The sequence below is a fragment of the Vollenhovia emeryi genome, unplaced genomic scaffold (genome assembly GCF_000949405.1).
Source record: "Vollenhovia emeryi isolate VEMERY1.0 unplaced genomic scaffold, V.emery_V1.0 DF939276.1, whole genome shotgun sequence".
NCBI classification, from domain to species: domain Eukaryota; kingdom Metazoa; phylum Arthropoda; class Insecta; order Hymenoptera; family Formicidae; genus Vollenhovia; species Vollenhovia emeryi.
Window position 1 is genome coordinate 295,518 of NW_011967090.1, and position 15,937 is coordinate 311,454.

The window sequence follows — 15,937 nt, forward strand, 5'->3', positions numbered from 1 at the left end:
AAAGTAACTGCAAAGTAACGATTCGTTTTTTAGTAACTGTAACTAGATACTTTTATAAAGTAACTTTCCCAACCCTGATAATTTTTCTCCGCCTAAATGTTACGTTACGGAACAATGCGCTTGAATATTTATTTGTCTGTCAATTTTTTAGCAGTCAATTTAGCACACGCACAGTTGTTGACGCTTTGATAATAAAGAATCTTTTAACACTGTGTCGTGCGACTTCTGAGTCTCCTGCAGTATATTAATTAAATATTTGCACAATCAGTATTACATTCCAACAGACGTTTAATCGATTAATATTTCTCATCTCATCTTTTTACGCGATAATCGCTGATGTTGACATATGCAATGAAGAGATTTTTTATCACGAATAAAGTGAACGTGTCGATTACATATACTGATAAATTTGTTAACGGGGATGAAAATCAATCGAAAAAATATACATTTTATTCATTATCTTATTTCAGAAACAATTACACTATTAACAACAGCCGTAGTAAACCGTTCCCTTAATTTTTATCCTGAAATTTTTATACTGAACGTCACTTGCGATAAATATCGAGCACGCACCCACCAAAAAAAATTTCCAGATGCAATGCTATTACACTTGAATGTATCATAAAATAGGATCGATATAGCGCCAATCATATTTATTATAGAGAAAGGAATATTTTAATCTTAAGGTGACTCCTGCATAAAAGGTAGAAAAAAATTGAAATTTAAGTATGTCGTAGTTGTAAATTTTATCTATCAGTACGAAGAAATTTCAGATCCGGTCGCCGATGAAATAAAATAAAGGAAAAATGTTAAAGTTGCATTTTTTAACATTCCAGTGAGTACCAAGTAACAGTTACATAACATCAATATTATAATTTCCTACTCAACAAGATAAATGTAATATAACATTCATGTTATATTACATTTACATTGTTAAGTAGGACATTATAATATTGATGTTATGTAACTATTACTTGCTGTTCACTGGGGTAGGGGTTATAGGCCGATCGCTCGCAGAAGCACTTTGAGGATTAATATTATTTTATAGAGAAAGTAGATCTTAACAAAAAGCGACATGAACATATCAAATGTCACAAGGATTCAAATGTGCAGTTGGAAAATTTGTGATTTCTTGTTTAAAAAAAAATGCCGGTTACAATTTTTGTGTTAAATATTTGTTAAAATTTACAGAATAAAATGTTGATTTTATTCTATATAACATAAGTGAGAATGATTTCGAACCGTCATTTGACTAATTACACCTGTAAAACGTAAAAATTACAATTTTTTAAATTCATTTTGTCATTAAAAATATGTTAATTTTACACAAAACTTATTTCAAATTATTTTGAGATTTGCATTTATTTTGTGTTAAGATATTAACAGAGTATTAGTGTGATCATTTAACGTATCCATATTATGTTAAATTAACACAAAAATTTGTGTGGACCGTTTGGGACATGTGATATGTTAAATTTAACACAAATTTTTCAACTGTGTGCTATTAAGTATATGAGGTCACCGACCTCTGCAAGCAAATACTTATTAGTAAAATCAAAAGATACGTTTTAGGAAATTTGAGAACTCTTTGAGACTCGACGGTACCACATATTTTTACATGTATTTTTAAATATGCATATATAACCGCATTTGATCAATAGTGCATTGTTATATTTCTTCCTTCGTGCAGCAGCCACCTTAAATGAAAAATTCTAAAATCTAGAATAAAATGGTATTGTATGTATCGTGTTTTGTCGAATGTCGTGATGCCAACCTCGTGCGTTGTAAGATGGAGGGGAAATTTATTCTAAACGCAAAAATATGTAAACTTACATTTATACAAGTTACTCTTGTCTCGATATAGTGATTCAATCTTTTTTTAATTCGACAGAGGAGAATACGAATTATTGATTTTACTTTGATATTGTCGTATTTTTATACTAAACGAGGTTGTGAGGCATGTAAATGCGTCAAGAATATTTTGTCTCGGGAATAGAAATTCTATCTGAGGGTGCGGGTTGATTTTAATGAAACAAGGTAACATCCGCGCGCGAGGGAAAAGAATCGTCGTCACTTTGCAGTTGAGCGTAACGAAATTAGCGGATAACAGTTTTAATTTGCAAGCGTCGGAAGCTGCGCGTCGATCCACTGCAAGTCATCAATCGCTCACGTATACGAGCGGCCCGTAAATCGCCGTCGTGCACGCTGAAAAAGCCGCGCGCAGAAAAACCCAGCGGCGCGGGCGGCGCGGGGCGCGGCTAATTGGATCGAGAGCACGTGCGCGCGGCAAGTTTCCCGGCTCGAAAACGCCGCGAGGAGTTTCTCGGCAGCCGGCTAGCCTTGACGGCGCGGCGTGCGCGCGCGAGAGAGCACCTGATTCGCAACCGACCAGCAAGACGGGCGGAAAGGGGGAGGAGAGGTCGTCCTTTCATCCCTGCGAGCGGTCGTCGCGCATAAGGATCCAGTCTCGCTCATTCCGCTACGTGCGCTCGCAGACGTTTTCCCCTTTTCTCCTCCCAACCGACCTTCCCCCCCGACTATCCCTCCTGTCCCTCCCCCTCCTCTCTTCCAGTCCCACCCCCTCCCGTCCGATCCACGGAGTCCTGTAACGGCGCGACGACACGTTCGGGTACACGCGCGCACGCAACGATCCACGCGTGCACCGCGCACCGTTCGCGACGGACAGGCGTTGCGTTGCGACGTTGCCTGGGCGCGCGCAGACTGCGACGGGGAACGCGGGCCGCGTTGTTGCCAAGCTACGATGCCGCGGCGCGATCGGCCGCTTTCCCGCGGAATAAGCGTCGCGATTCTTCCGTTCCCTCCGTGGAAACGCGCGAGCGCGTGCACGCGCGCCCCGGCGTTGCCGCCGCCGAAATCCGCACGTGCGTCCGTTTCGCGCGGCTCCACGCCTCTCTTTCGTTCTCCCTCTCGTTTCCTCTTCCTTTGTCCCGCGAGATAAGACGCGCTCTCCTTTGTTCCCCGCGACGTCTTTACGCGCTCTCGGGCTCTCCTCAACTTTTCGCCAATTGTTCGCCATTAGTATTCGCTACTTTGGTTCAATCGGGTATTTCTTTTTCTTTTTCACCGTTTCCCCCGTAAATCCCGTCGGTCGATACAATTATCGCGTGAAAACTCCGCGATGAAAACCGCTCGCGTTCGCCGTTGTGCAATCGGAGTTGCAAACTACCCGAACTGCTGAAGCGTACTCGCCGTTGACGTACGATGGCCTCCGGGTCGTTTCGCGAACAATGTTGAGCGTAAAGCGCGATGAAACAGGAACAAAAGGTATCGCGCGCGCGGGCGCGCGCGCACGGCGGGTACGGACAGCATTGCGTTAGATAACGCAGCCTTGCGACGTCATCGCGCGCGTGGGAATGGTGGCTGGATGCCAAATCGAGTGTATCGCCGACGGCCTGGGTTGCGCCAGTTGGCCACGCTAAATATACGAAGAGAGAAGAGAATGAGAGCGGAGAGGGCGGGGGAGGGGGACGCGAGGAGGGTAGGAGGTATAATAACTTCCTATAACGGCGCGCCGCGCTTTGTTTCTTCCATTAAGCCGTTTCTCCCCCCGCCCTCCCCGTCGCGCCGGTCGGCCAGCGGCGCGCAAGCTCGACGCGCAACGATGCGGTTACTCCATAATAGCGCGCCCCGACATATCGGCTCCGAATCACGATGGACGTTTATCGTTCTCGCAATAAAGCCCGCATCAAACGCAGGTACCTTCCCCCTCGTACTCGGCAGCCCGCGGAATCGTACGTACCGAGTAAGATAATGAATTCGCCCGATATTGACGCGCGCGCGGTATTGGACGCGATTGCTGCATTCCGCATTTAAAGTTCGTATCGTTCGTAATTAATTGACCGAGCCCCCGGGATCGTCTCGAGTCGAGCGCGAGTGGCGAATTACGGGTTGCGGGGGCGCGAGAAATTTTCTGCGAGACGGGAGAGAAAAAAAAAGAGCTCTCTGTCATATCGATCGAAATTGAACAATTAATCGGGAAAATCATTAAGCTAATGGGATATCGGAGATAAACGCGCAACAAGTAGCCCATACGTCATGCTGAAAAAAATACCGCGCCGCGATGGACTTTCTATTAACGGATGAACGAAATGAAAATTCGTTCGCATGCTAATTGACGTGTCGGATTACCCCGTCGAATATCCCCCATCAATATTTCGTAGTGTGTGTCGTGATATCTTCCCTGAATCTTTTATGAGACCATCGCGAGACCACGGGATGTTGTACGGTTCGTGTACCATAATTATTTCAAAAGGATTAATTGTCGCGTGACTATTAAAAATAACTTGTAATTAAATGACGTCCCCCCCTCTCTCTCTCTCTCTCCCCTCCCTCCCTCCCTCTCTGTCTGTCTCTTTCTCTGTCTGTCTGTCGGTCTCTCTCTCTGTCTGCCTCTCTGTCTGTCTGTCTGTCTGTCTCTGTCTGTCTGTCTGTCTGTGTCTCTCTCTTTCTCTTTCTGCTGTACTTCTATAAATGACTCCAAGGAGACTTCATAGAGAACTATGTCCTTCTTTATATTACACATACTACAATATTCAAATTGTCATTGCACAAAAGTTCTTTCTCACTTGTAAACATTTCAAAATGTAGTTCGTCTAACGCTTTAGGGGACTTGTCCCAGAGTGTTTGACAAATAAAGATTCATTCATTCATTCTCTCTCTTTCTCTCTTAATAAAATGTGTACACTAATATATATATATATATATTTTGTATAACGTATTTGATATTTTTATAACAATAACAATTTGGTAGCGCACTTAACGACGGATTATCCCACCTCATTGTTACATCGGGCAATTGGCTTAGCAATCAGTAGTTCGCGCTAATTACATAGGCGCTCGCCCTTAAGCTGTTCTCATAACGAGATCCACGACACCGCACGTGACCACCGCAAATGAACCCTACTTGTGCGGCACTCGGTGAGGATAGGTCAGTAACGCGTCGGCAATGCATTCGTGCCCCATCAAACGGGCATCACGATCGGGGCTTCGTGCGCACCTGGCACATATACAGGGTGTCCTCGAACCCGCGTCCGGTAAAATCCTCCGATTAATCGCGTCGATTACACAAGGATTGGCCGTCTTTTACAATCTCTCGACCTTCAATATTCAGCATCTTGAATTTAAAGTCCACGCTCGATGAAGTTTCTCAGCTAGTGCCGTCAATTGTTCAAGAAACTATTCTTTTTGTAATTTTCTCATCCCAATATTGACACGACCGTGTCTTGAAATTCTGTTTATGTAATATGCTTTTACTTGCATCTGACAAAATGTAAAATTTTATTACGCAAAATCTATTTAAAATAGATTTAAAAAATTAAAAGACCTTATAGATAATTCGATATCTCTCAAATATTTTAACACGCTCCTCCAAATATTGAATACACCACGTATCTACATTTTTTTAACATTTTGTATTTCAGCAATTTCGTAAATTACTATATCTGCAAAAGTTTCACTTTTAATCACCCGTAATTGAGAAGTTGTCGGCTTTTTTTTTAGATGAGGAAAAATGAGCTTTAATTAGTCTACACAAGATTTTGTTTGCGTGAAACGATCGCAAAGTTGAATGACCATCATGTGTATCCGATCGACCGCATCGCTCTCATGTATACATAGACAGGATCGTTTGTGCGACGGACTGAGGTACAGATATCTCGAATTTCCCTGCGCGCAACTCAACTCCAGTGGCTTTATCCGACCGGATTCGCCTACCTGCTATTCCCGGTTGCCCGAAATTCGTCGGTCTACCGAGAAACGTTACAAAATTCCATCGAGATTCTTGAACTCGCCTGGCTCGTCAGGAGGATGCTTCGAGACTGTCCCTTACCTGATTGTTGTCTGCGGGGATTTTGTGTGTACAATAATGCGCGTGCGTTTCTAAAGAAAGTAAAATGTCTTGAAACGATGAACGGCTGAAAAGCGTGCGTTGAAAGATTCTAAAATCGATATTCTAATGAAACAATATAAAGGAAAACCACGTTTTTAAAGCATTCCCGATATTTTAAAAGGTCCAAAAGTTCATTCGTCGAGCAGGATAAAGAAATAGTCTTTCAAAAGAACTCGGGCATCCCTTTTTAGATACGTCTTTTAGGGCAGTGACTAATGTTCCGTTCGGCCTTCTACAGATTTAGGTATTTCTTTTGGACTGCTCAAAGGATTATATTGTATCAAAATATGAAAATCCTAAATAAATACTTTCTCGGTACATAAAGGAAACAAAATATTTCTTACCGAACCAAAAAAATGTGTAGGATGACACACTACGGAAAAGAATGCTGATGACCTTTTAAATCACTGTCAATAAAGTTCCGAGTCACGTATACTAATACCATGTGGGTCTCGGATGATTCTATGATCTTTTTCATTTTCTCTTGTCTTCTAATGTATTTGCTCTTTTAACATGAAACTTCCATTTTAAAGAAGGATTTTATTTACTTGCAAATTAAAAATCTTATTAAAGTAATAACTCGAGTAAATGATTTTTTTCATGTAAATTCCTTGTATCTTGCCATTTGCATTAATCCTAATCGCGCACTTCTTATTTGCACGTGCATCACTTATTTAATACATTTAAAATTTTAAATACGTTTGTAAAAACTTATAATAACGATAGATTTTTATAGTCTACCGCGTGAATGTGTATTCTAAAAATTACTTGGAAAATTGCTCATTATCTCTAGATTTTTAATTTTAATAAGTTTTATCTACATCAGACGCTTAATTAAAATATACTAAAAGATGGTACCATTGGTTTGGTCTTGGGTGAACGTGTGCCAAGGTCACATGAAGGTCAACTGTGATTTTTTAAATGGGACCCTCTATTTTTCGTTTGACATTCTTGTAGCTAATCTCGAGAGCTTTCCACTGTAATAACGTATTTTTTTTCATCGAGTATTTTTCTATTTATTAGGCTCGAAAGATCGGTGGTTGATCCAACCAATGAAATGGGCCAACCTGTATAAAAGAGTCACGAAAGTTTGGTGTTGCTCTTATCGCTTTTATAAAAAGAAAGTTAAGATTTGTCGAGAAGCGTTAAAGTGTTGCTTTACTGACATTACGTGAAATTGGAATCGACTCTGGGGAAATTTGATCGTTACCACAAACATTTATACATTCGCGGTAACGCGTAATTTCTACAACATATAAACAAACGTACGAATATAGGACGGTACGTCATGATTATGCACATGATCGACGACGAGACAATCGGCGTGTCTGTCTAACGAGCGAAATGTTAATCGATATCTCTTGAAATGGGACGCACACTACATCGTAATTACGATTCTATAATGGCAGTTTAATCTATAATCGCATAATATATTCAGGCATTTCATTTCATTAATGACTCGACATAGACTATAATTGAATTGCAATAATTACGCCGATGCCGTGCCGATTTCTCGAGCAACAAAAGTGAAACAAATGCGAGACTACATTTGCCTAAATATGTATACCGACTTGAAGCTCCGAAGTTACAAATTTCAATGATAAATGCAAATCTGATATACATTTACAATAAATCCTCAAAGGAATACACTTCCCGGGAATATTATAGAATTAAACGATGCAGCCACGTATTTGTAGATTTCCTCGAGGGTCAAAGGGAGAAAGGAGCTTCATAATTGCGTGGCAAATTTGCAACACGCACCGTTAATGGGTCAACGCGGCTTTATGGTTTGTCAAAATAATACAGGCGCAAATATCGATCCCATGGTCGTTGACGTGTGAGCAGCTCAGCAAGTCCCGATATGCTAAAACACGGAGGAGGCGAATGCAAACGAGCGGCTCGTCTATTTTGCAGGGCATTTGACCTCGATACCGACATCCTTGTACTCTTACCTGCTCCTCCTTCTTTCTCTCTCTCTCTCTCTACGGCGACTGCCTCTTCGGCCGCCTTTTCATCGTGTCGACGAGAAACTTCAGTGTTTTGCATAAATAAGGCGACTCATTCGCGCGTCGTACGAAATGTTCACTTTTTCATTTATAAGCGCTTAACGAATAATGTTTATCGTTTTCTGTATAAAGTTCTTGAACTTTAATGAAACAATGATTCGATTACGCCGAAGGTATTGCCAATCCTTTATTATAATATACAATAGTATTTACCGAATGTCGAGATTGAAGTGAAAATCTAAAAAGAAGCTGATATTAAATAAAAAACGCGTTTGAAACATTTATATGTGAAAGATTTGTCCTTTCATCTGTCAAGATTTTAATTATTGATAAAAGATTTTATGTTGTTAAATAAATGGAGATGTAGATAATTTTATATTCTGTACAAAGCTGGCTGGTACACATGTGTGATTTACGATTGGAATAAAAATCTAAAAAGAGCTATATAAATATTTACATTTTAAAAAAGCGTCTGAAACATTTCTATTTAAAAGCTATATTCTCCCATCTTTAGAGATTTTAATTATTGATGAAAGTATTTTTATATTTTGCATTTGACTGAGAATTGAACTCGTAATAATTTCGAGAAAATATATATTTTAACACATACTCAATTTAAGAGATTAACCATATAATTTAAGGATAAAATATAAATTGTATCGTACCCAGTTTATTTTAAGCTGTACAATTCTCACCATATACCGAATCTCATTGTCTCGTATTGAAAGATACAATTAGTTAATAAATAAAGATAATCACAACAAAGACAAGCCCGAGGAAAAAAATTCTTACTTTTTATCTTTCCCACTTGTGATAGAAATATAATAATTGTTGGATATATTTTTACCCGACTCGCTGTACGAAACAGACCGAATACGTTACAAAATGCATTATACCTGTATCATGAAATATGGAAGATTTCAACGTTATTCAAGGAAAACAATGAATAATCTGAATGAATCAATACGACGATAGGAATACGATTGAAAAAGAGTCTGTTTTATAACGTGATATCCGTCCCATTAATGAACTAAGAAGAGATGTAAAATCGAGGGTCCCTCAAGAATGAGTTCAATTCTTCACGATCTTTCTTCTTGCCCGCGAATCTAGAATCGCGATTGGAACGTGGAAGTTTAAAGGTTTGGTTGACCAAAAGTCTTCCGGCTTATTCATGCCTCGGCAAGGATTCCTCTCTTTCTTTCATCGTCCTCCAAGCGACCTTGTTATTTTTTGTTTTTAGTCAATTATAAAAGCCAGAATAATACCTATCGTTGAATGCTTTAGAACGAAGAAAATTATTTGCGAGTCGCACCTATAAATAATGTAAATATCATTAATAGAAGCTCGGTTTGCACTTATTTCCCAAATAACATTATTTTTTTCATTTTCTTTCCGCGGAATTTCACGTAATCCGAATTTCAGTTCTTTCGATTTGACAACTACAGAACAGATATTACCTTTTTCTTTATTATTATTTAGAATCCTCTGAATAGACGCGCGTCACAGAACGCGTAATAAAAAACCATTTCGCTCCTACCTACATATATTCTACTCTCTCTTTCTCGTTTCGGCTCCCGCAGCTTCGAGGTCTAACCACTTTCTCATCTAGCCACGTCCCCGTCCTTCCTTTCTCTGTCATCATTCTTACAGTGTGAGAATCGCGTCGTAGCGGACACACTACGCGAGGGATAACGTACGACGCGCAATAAGCCCGCGACTCGCGATTTTTCGCCCGTCACAATATGTGTGTCGTAAGATGCTGGTTATCAGGCTTTTTGCGACAGCGAAACTGAGACGAGAAGGGGAGAGAGAGAGAGAGAGAGAGAGAGAGAGAGAGAGAGAGAGAGAGAGAGAGAGAAACCTATTAATAATCTCTGATATTAGTACGAATTCATAATAAATCTCAATACTTCTCTCGTGTCCCAAAGCCACGTCAATCGAGCGATTTTACCCGCTCGAAATTATAGATGAATAGATAAATTTATTTATTATTATGAATAAATTGTGTAATAGAACACACATGTTCGACAAAACTTTTCTATAACATCATTTTTGTGACTTCAATTATAATCTTCACGACTCTTAGTCCTTTATTCCTTCGAATTTGTGTTTATCACATTTGAGCCATACGAATTTTATTATAATATTCTTATAATTATTATATTATTATTTGCATTGTAATATACTCCAGAGACGAGAAATGAAGGTAATGGGGAAATCGTTGTATAAAAAAAGGTTGGATTGTAATCTCCGGTTACATCTTCTCATTATCATTAAAGTAAAAGGTTCCAGATAAGTTGCAACAATTGACTTCCCCCTAAGAACAATCGTCATTTGCGTAGTAACGCGATAAATTAAAAAGTTACCCTCTTTTCGCCACGATCATTCACAGATGTACCGAAACGCGGAAGCACTTTCAATACGTTCCGAAGCTCCCCCGTTCAGCGGTATTAAAAAAACATAGAAACAGATAGCGAAATAGAGAGGGAGAGAGAGAGAGAGTTAGGAGAGGGCAGAAAGGAGGAAGGAAAAGGCGCGAAGGAAACGGGCGTGCGCCTAGCGCCGACTAACCCCATTTGGTACAGCAAAGCGAGAGAAATCCATTCGAAAAGGCGCGTTGAAACATTACCCAAACCATCACGTCGACGACGCAGAGCCCTGAAACCCAGCCATGGTTGCCATAGTGACCGCGTCCATCCTCCCCTCGCGTGCGCCATCCCCCATAATTCCCCCTCCCGCCGTGGCCATCCTCCCTCCCCTCTTCTCCACCTTCGTCATCCTCACCCCACTCCTCGCTCCCACCCCGCGCCGTTATCCGCCACCGACATCCCCTTGCACCTTCACCCCTCCCGTCGTTTTCTCTCTTCTCACCCTGTGTAGCTCCTATCCCACACCGGGGCCCCCCCGCCTCCTCTTTCCCGACACAACGTCAGCCGATATCAAACTGCGATATCAATTACCACGACGGCAAACTACCGCACGAAGCCCGGCGATGAATTTACGGGTCGGAGCACGTGTTTTATGCAGTTTGTCGGCCGACGGAGTGAATATTGGGGACGTGGTGTGTGCGCGCGCGGCTGATAAACGCTCGCGTTCACGCGCGTCCGCGTGTCGACTTACCCGTGACAATCGTCGCGCTGTAATTTAGCACGCGATACGCAAACAGCCCAGGTCTCGCGCCTAACGCCACTCCCAATATTTATTTCGCGCGCCAACAGAATCTCTCTTTCGCCCGGAAATCAATTCTAACGATCTTGGAGAACGAAACGGGAGCGCAGTTGGTTGTTGCAGTGTCACGTGCGATATATTAAAAGACTTTCCGGGCACCGCGGAAACTGAGATATCGCTTTCTTCTAGAAACGCTTAACCTTCATCTCGGTTTCGGGTAATCCGGAAAATCTGCGAAATATGAAACTTGAACCTGTAATGAAAAGAAATGAGTATCGAAAGAAAGCAGTTGTGCCAGACTGAAACTCTAAACGAAGCGATATCGATTCATAGTTGAATTATCTAACGAAGGGATAATCAGTAGATGGCATCCTCATTCGATGTATCGAATTGCATTTTCGCCCCGGGCTAGTGAGATTTAACGGCGGACAGAATTAAATTACACTTTTGCTCTTGCTGCCTCATTTAAAGTCTGAGCGCGCGGCGCGCAAATGACTTACCAAGTACAAGAATATTTTACATCATTACGAGAAGTAGTCGCTTTGATGTTTAGTTTCCTGACAAAAAGAATGCGTTCTTTGTTGCATTAATCCTACGCGGATAAAGCGCCGCGTTTTTTTGCTCAGACGTAGTCGCGACACCGGTAAAAAAATTGAAATAATTTATTCGTATAAAACATTTTTGTTTCGCGCGACAAAATATTTACCGGGTCTTCCGTTATTTTACCTTCTCGCAAGCGCTGCAAACTAGAGTTACCAATATTAATAGCTAGTGAAAAAAACAAACAACACGATTTACTTACAAACTGACACAGAGAATTTAAATGTATTATACGACCGTGTGATCAAAGCACTAGGTCATATTTGTCATCTTGTTGCGTCTTGTTTTTATGACTCAGTTCGATTCGGACTTTTACAATGCTCGAACGTGCTCACTTAAGTTAAAATAATTTTCCTGACGATTTCCTACGTTGACAATGACTTGTGAGTCTGCTATAATTTATGCTCCGCGAACATCATGCACGAGGAAACTTTCTATATACGAGGTCTGTCCGCAAAGTAACCGACCTAGTGCTCTAACCTTGTACCTGGATGTGCTATTGTTAGAAATAGCTATTCATCATTTGAGGGGACCTTTATGAATGCCCCTGCCAGGCAGCGCGGTCCTTCGAGTCTTCAGTCGACAACGGTACGCTGTTTAGTAAACATTGAATTTTGCGCGCGTCGCATTTCACGCATCCACATGATTCGTAAAGTATATGGCGATAAATTCATGAGTGATACACCAGATTAAAAAATTTAAGCGATTTTAAAAGTGGTCGTGTATCAGTTGAAAGCGACAGTCGTTCTGGCAGGCCCGTAACGGCTACAACTTCTGAAAATGTGAAACGAGTTCGAGTTTTAATCAATCAAAATCGTCGTTTGACTGTTCGAGAGGTAGAAGAAGACTTTGGAATTTCAAAAACTGTTGTTTCGGAAATTCTTAGCCAAGATTTGTGGGAAAGTGGCGACTGAGTGTTGCACCACGCACCTGCCCACGCATCGCAACTTATCCAGCAATTTCTTGTGAAACACGGCGTTGTTCAGCTTCGTCAGCCCCCACATACAGTCCTGAACTGGCTCCCTGCAACTTCTGGCTGTTCCCCAAATTGAAAAATCCTCTTAAGGGAAGAAGATTCGATGACGTGGAGGAAATAAAAAGGAACGCGACGAAGCGGCTGTTAGCTATTCCGAAAGCTGAATACAATGAGTGTTTCCGAAAGTGGGAGGATCGCTGGAAGAAGGTTGTAGCTTCCAAAGGGGAGTACTTTAAAGGGGACATCGTCGCCATTGATAAGATTTAGCTCTTTCTCCTGCTGCAGCACAAGGTCGGATACTTTCCGGACAGACCTCGTATGTCCCCTTTTATTTGTGTTCTATATTGTCTTACCATCTTCATAAAATTGTGACACGGTGGTTTGCAGTTGTTACTTGATAAGGACCTGATACTTGGGTCGAAACGTCGTACCAATGTACCATTGAATTAATTACATTGCCCGTTGGATCAACAAGAAGCTTTGTGTCAATTAATAGATAGGTTATCAAAAATTGAAACAAAATAGACGCCTTGCATGAATAAATGCGACCGTTTCCTTATTATCCTTTTATTTATGTTTTTATAATATACACATGTCATAGGCACATTGAACAAATATCCGAATGTTGCTTTTTCTTGAATCAATTTATATGAAATTTTTTTAACATTGAAAAGTGACACCCACAGAAGCCAAAGGGAGATCTCAATTTCCATTAAAATAATATAGAGAAAGAAAAATAAACAAATACGACGCTCTTCTCTTGCTTTTATAAATAGAGGAAAGTCCTGTGTTACGAGACCGGCTCCTAATATGAGACAGCGGGATTTTTACAAAATTAGCAGGCATTGTCCGTTGGTTCACGAATTTAGTGCCCTTGGAGTGAGATCTGTTCAGTGGAAAATTCACTGTTATATTGTGTAATCGCTGCGAAAGAAGATTGTGATTGAATTTGGATGTTGAAAACCTGCTATCTCATATTAGAAGCCTACACTGAAAAAAATATTTGTAAAATTACATGATTATGCTGGGTTTTTTCCGACCCAGCATAATCATGCAATATTACTACCCACATGGAAAATTGCAGACTTTTTTCTGTAATTTTGCATGAAAATTCAAGTGATTTTTACACAAAAATAGTAATTTCACCTATATTTTACCATTAATATGTATTTTCACTTCAAGAAATCTGGAAAAAAAATTACAGTTATAATTAGGTAATTTTCCGGATTTGAACAAGTAATTTTCATGTAAAAGTACATGAATTTTTTTCAGTGTACCCCATAATATGAGACTTTCCTCTACTAATATATTTTATTAATACTGTTTATTTTACGTAAAATCTATCGAAAGAGAGTGTGTTGTTTTAATCTTTATTATCTACATGAGATTACTGTCGTCTGGCCCTTTCTCTTTCCGTTCCAATGTCATCTCTGTTGCTGAGCCGGGCTGTAGGATGTAAATCAAAATTTTAAATTAAATCCAAGCAATTAATATTTCAAAATTATTCTGACAAAAGGAAAATAAATAATAAAACCTGCTGTTGTTCGCTTATTTAACAAAAACATTTTTAGAAAGTGTTTATTTATGTTATATATGCAATAACAAAACTATAAACACATTTTATAAAGTTTTTACAGGAACAATATATTTAGACTGCTTTACTGTTATGCATTTATGCATTATTTCTATTACTCTAAAATATAAACACTTTTGGAAAAATGTATAAAACATTCAATTTTCACTCGTTACTATGTGGTAACCAGAATTAAATAATTAAAACTGAGAAGGACACAAAGTTCTGTAAGTACCTGATCTGACGTAGACAATTCTATGTCACTGCCATGTCGCAGCAACTCTGACTTATCATCGCAACTCATGTTACCAAAGCCCTTATCGTGCGTAACCAAAGATAAACTGTCACAATCTTCCCTTGTTATTTCTTCTTCTCTGGAATGATTCAAACTAAATTGAGCTTCGATGTCGAGATACCTGGAGAGAAAAGGTTTGCTCGTCAAATATTTAACCATATACACTGTGACGTGGCAGTTTGGCTGCACAGAGACTATTTTGTGATTCGGTTTCTCTTGCCGTAGTGTTCTTTGATTTTCGCAAATCGACGCTGCCCGCGAGCGCGTCTGGCGCCCAACACTTAATTTCGCGCTCATATCGCTCTCTCGGGTTCTCCCTTCTTTATTTTCGTATCATTCCGTCTCCTTTCTTCGTCGTGCGCGCAACCTCGCCCGCCGCGGGCCCGAAAGCGGCGGAGCAGATTACACGAAAAGCGTGGCAACATATAGAAAGCCTTTACAAACTTTTAGACAAAAGATTAATAGCGATATCTTACTCAGGCTCGGGCATAACGGTATCGAAATCGTGAGACACTTCTGGCAAAGCTGTTACAGCTGTCTCACAGCGTTCTTCAGGCAGCTCTACCTTTCTAGGCGTGACGGCCGTTTCGGTCTTCACGCAGAATTCAGCGCAGTCGGCTAGTAAAGACTCGGATTTGCTTAAGCTGATTCGTGCCACTCCCAATAATAAATCGCCGGTTGCTATCAAAGGCAGCTGAAACCGTTATAAGTATCACCAAGGCAACCTGTTGGATCTCGCTGGTCGCCAAGATAACATTTACCTTCGATTGTAATATATCATCTACGGATTTTTCTACGTCCGTCTCAAGTATTTGTGCCATCGTCAGTGTCTCCCTGCAGTGAGCAGCCTGCCATGTGGAGGCCAAGGACTTCTTCTTAATCAAGCTTGACAGCAATTGTTCGGAAGACATGATTCTCGCCGTCCTCTCTCGATAATGGACTTTTTTTTTGTATTTTCCCTCTGCGGGAACGCCGTCAACCGTTAGGTTATTTAGCGTGTCGGATAATGGACTTACGAGGGTGGGTTGAAAAGTTTTGAGCCTCAACATGAAGATGGCATTACTTGTTGTCGCCACTTCAGTACTGCGACCATAGGCCGGTATTCATAGTCCGTTCTTATATGTATTTAAGATCATCTTAAGTATACTCTTAATGTGTTTTTAACCAATCACAGAACCGTAATAGCCTCTTAAGACAACACTTAAGATGATTTTGAAATAAGAATCGACTATGAATACCGGCCATAGACACAATGTAACTAAAGACCGAGCGTTCGCCTTTATTTGAGCGGCGGGGATAGAGGTTCACGTAGAAAAGTCTTGTTTACATGCGAACGAAAGAGAGCGAAATAGCACAAAACAGAGTTTGTCCTTCGCTACGTGAACCTATACTCCCACTGCTCAATGCTCTA

General features: G+C 40.6%; 1 protein-coding gene and 1 long non-coding RNA gene across 5 annotated transcripts; one reads left to right on the forward strand and one right to left on the reverse strand.

Moving 5' to 3' along the window:
* The first annotated feature begins 1,488 nt into the window (after positions 1-1,488).
* LOC105559393 lies at positions 1,489-14,095 on the forward strand. The gene is made up of 3 exons (XR_001008745.1): positions 1,489-1,498; positions 4,833-4,834; positions 13,643-14,095. It is a non-coding gene; the product is annotated as an uncharacterized LOC105559393 (long non-coding RNA).
* A 153-nt stretch (positions 14,096-14,248) lies between these two features.
* On the reverse strand, positions 14,249-15,656 carry LOC105559394 (double-strand-break repair protein rad21 homolog). 4 transcript variants are annotated; one of them, XM_012007643.1, is made up of 4 exons: positions 15,543-15,656; positions 15,288-15,411; positions 15,003-15,220; positions 14,249-14,647 (listed from the first exon to the last, which is right to left on the reverse strand). In XM_012007643.1, the coding sequence occupies exons 2-4, from the start codon at positions 15,345-15,347 to the stop codon at positions 14,407-14,409; spliced, it is 519 nt and encodes a 172-aa protein (XP_011863033.1). In that variant the 5' UTR covers positions 15,348-15,411; positions 15,543-15,656; the 3' UTR covers positions 14,249-14,406. The 4 variants fall into 4 exon arrangements, with proteins under 4 accessions (XP_011863033.1, XP_011863032.1, XP_011863031.1 ...); XM_012007642.1 differs by having other exon boundaries at positions 14,249-14,605; positions 15,288-15,656; XM_012007641.1 differs by having other exon boundaries at positions 14,249-14,620; positions 15,288-15,656.
* Positions 15,657-15,937: the final 281 nt, after the last annotated feature.

Coding starts and splice junctions, on each gene's coding strand:
- LOC105559394 (XM_012007640.1), bottom strand. CDS start 15,575: ATGTTGAGGCTCAAAACTTTTCAACCCACCCTCGTAAGTCCATTATCC. Junction 15,221..15,287: donor ATGATATATTACAATCGAAG/GTAAATGTTATC, acceptor TAACGGTTTCAG/CTGCCTTTGATAGCAACCGG. Junction 14,648..15,002: donor ACCGTTATGCCCGAGCCTGA/GTAAGATATCGC, acceptor TTTTCTCTCCAG/GTATCTCGACATCGAAGCTC.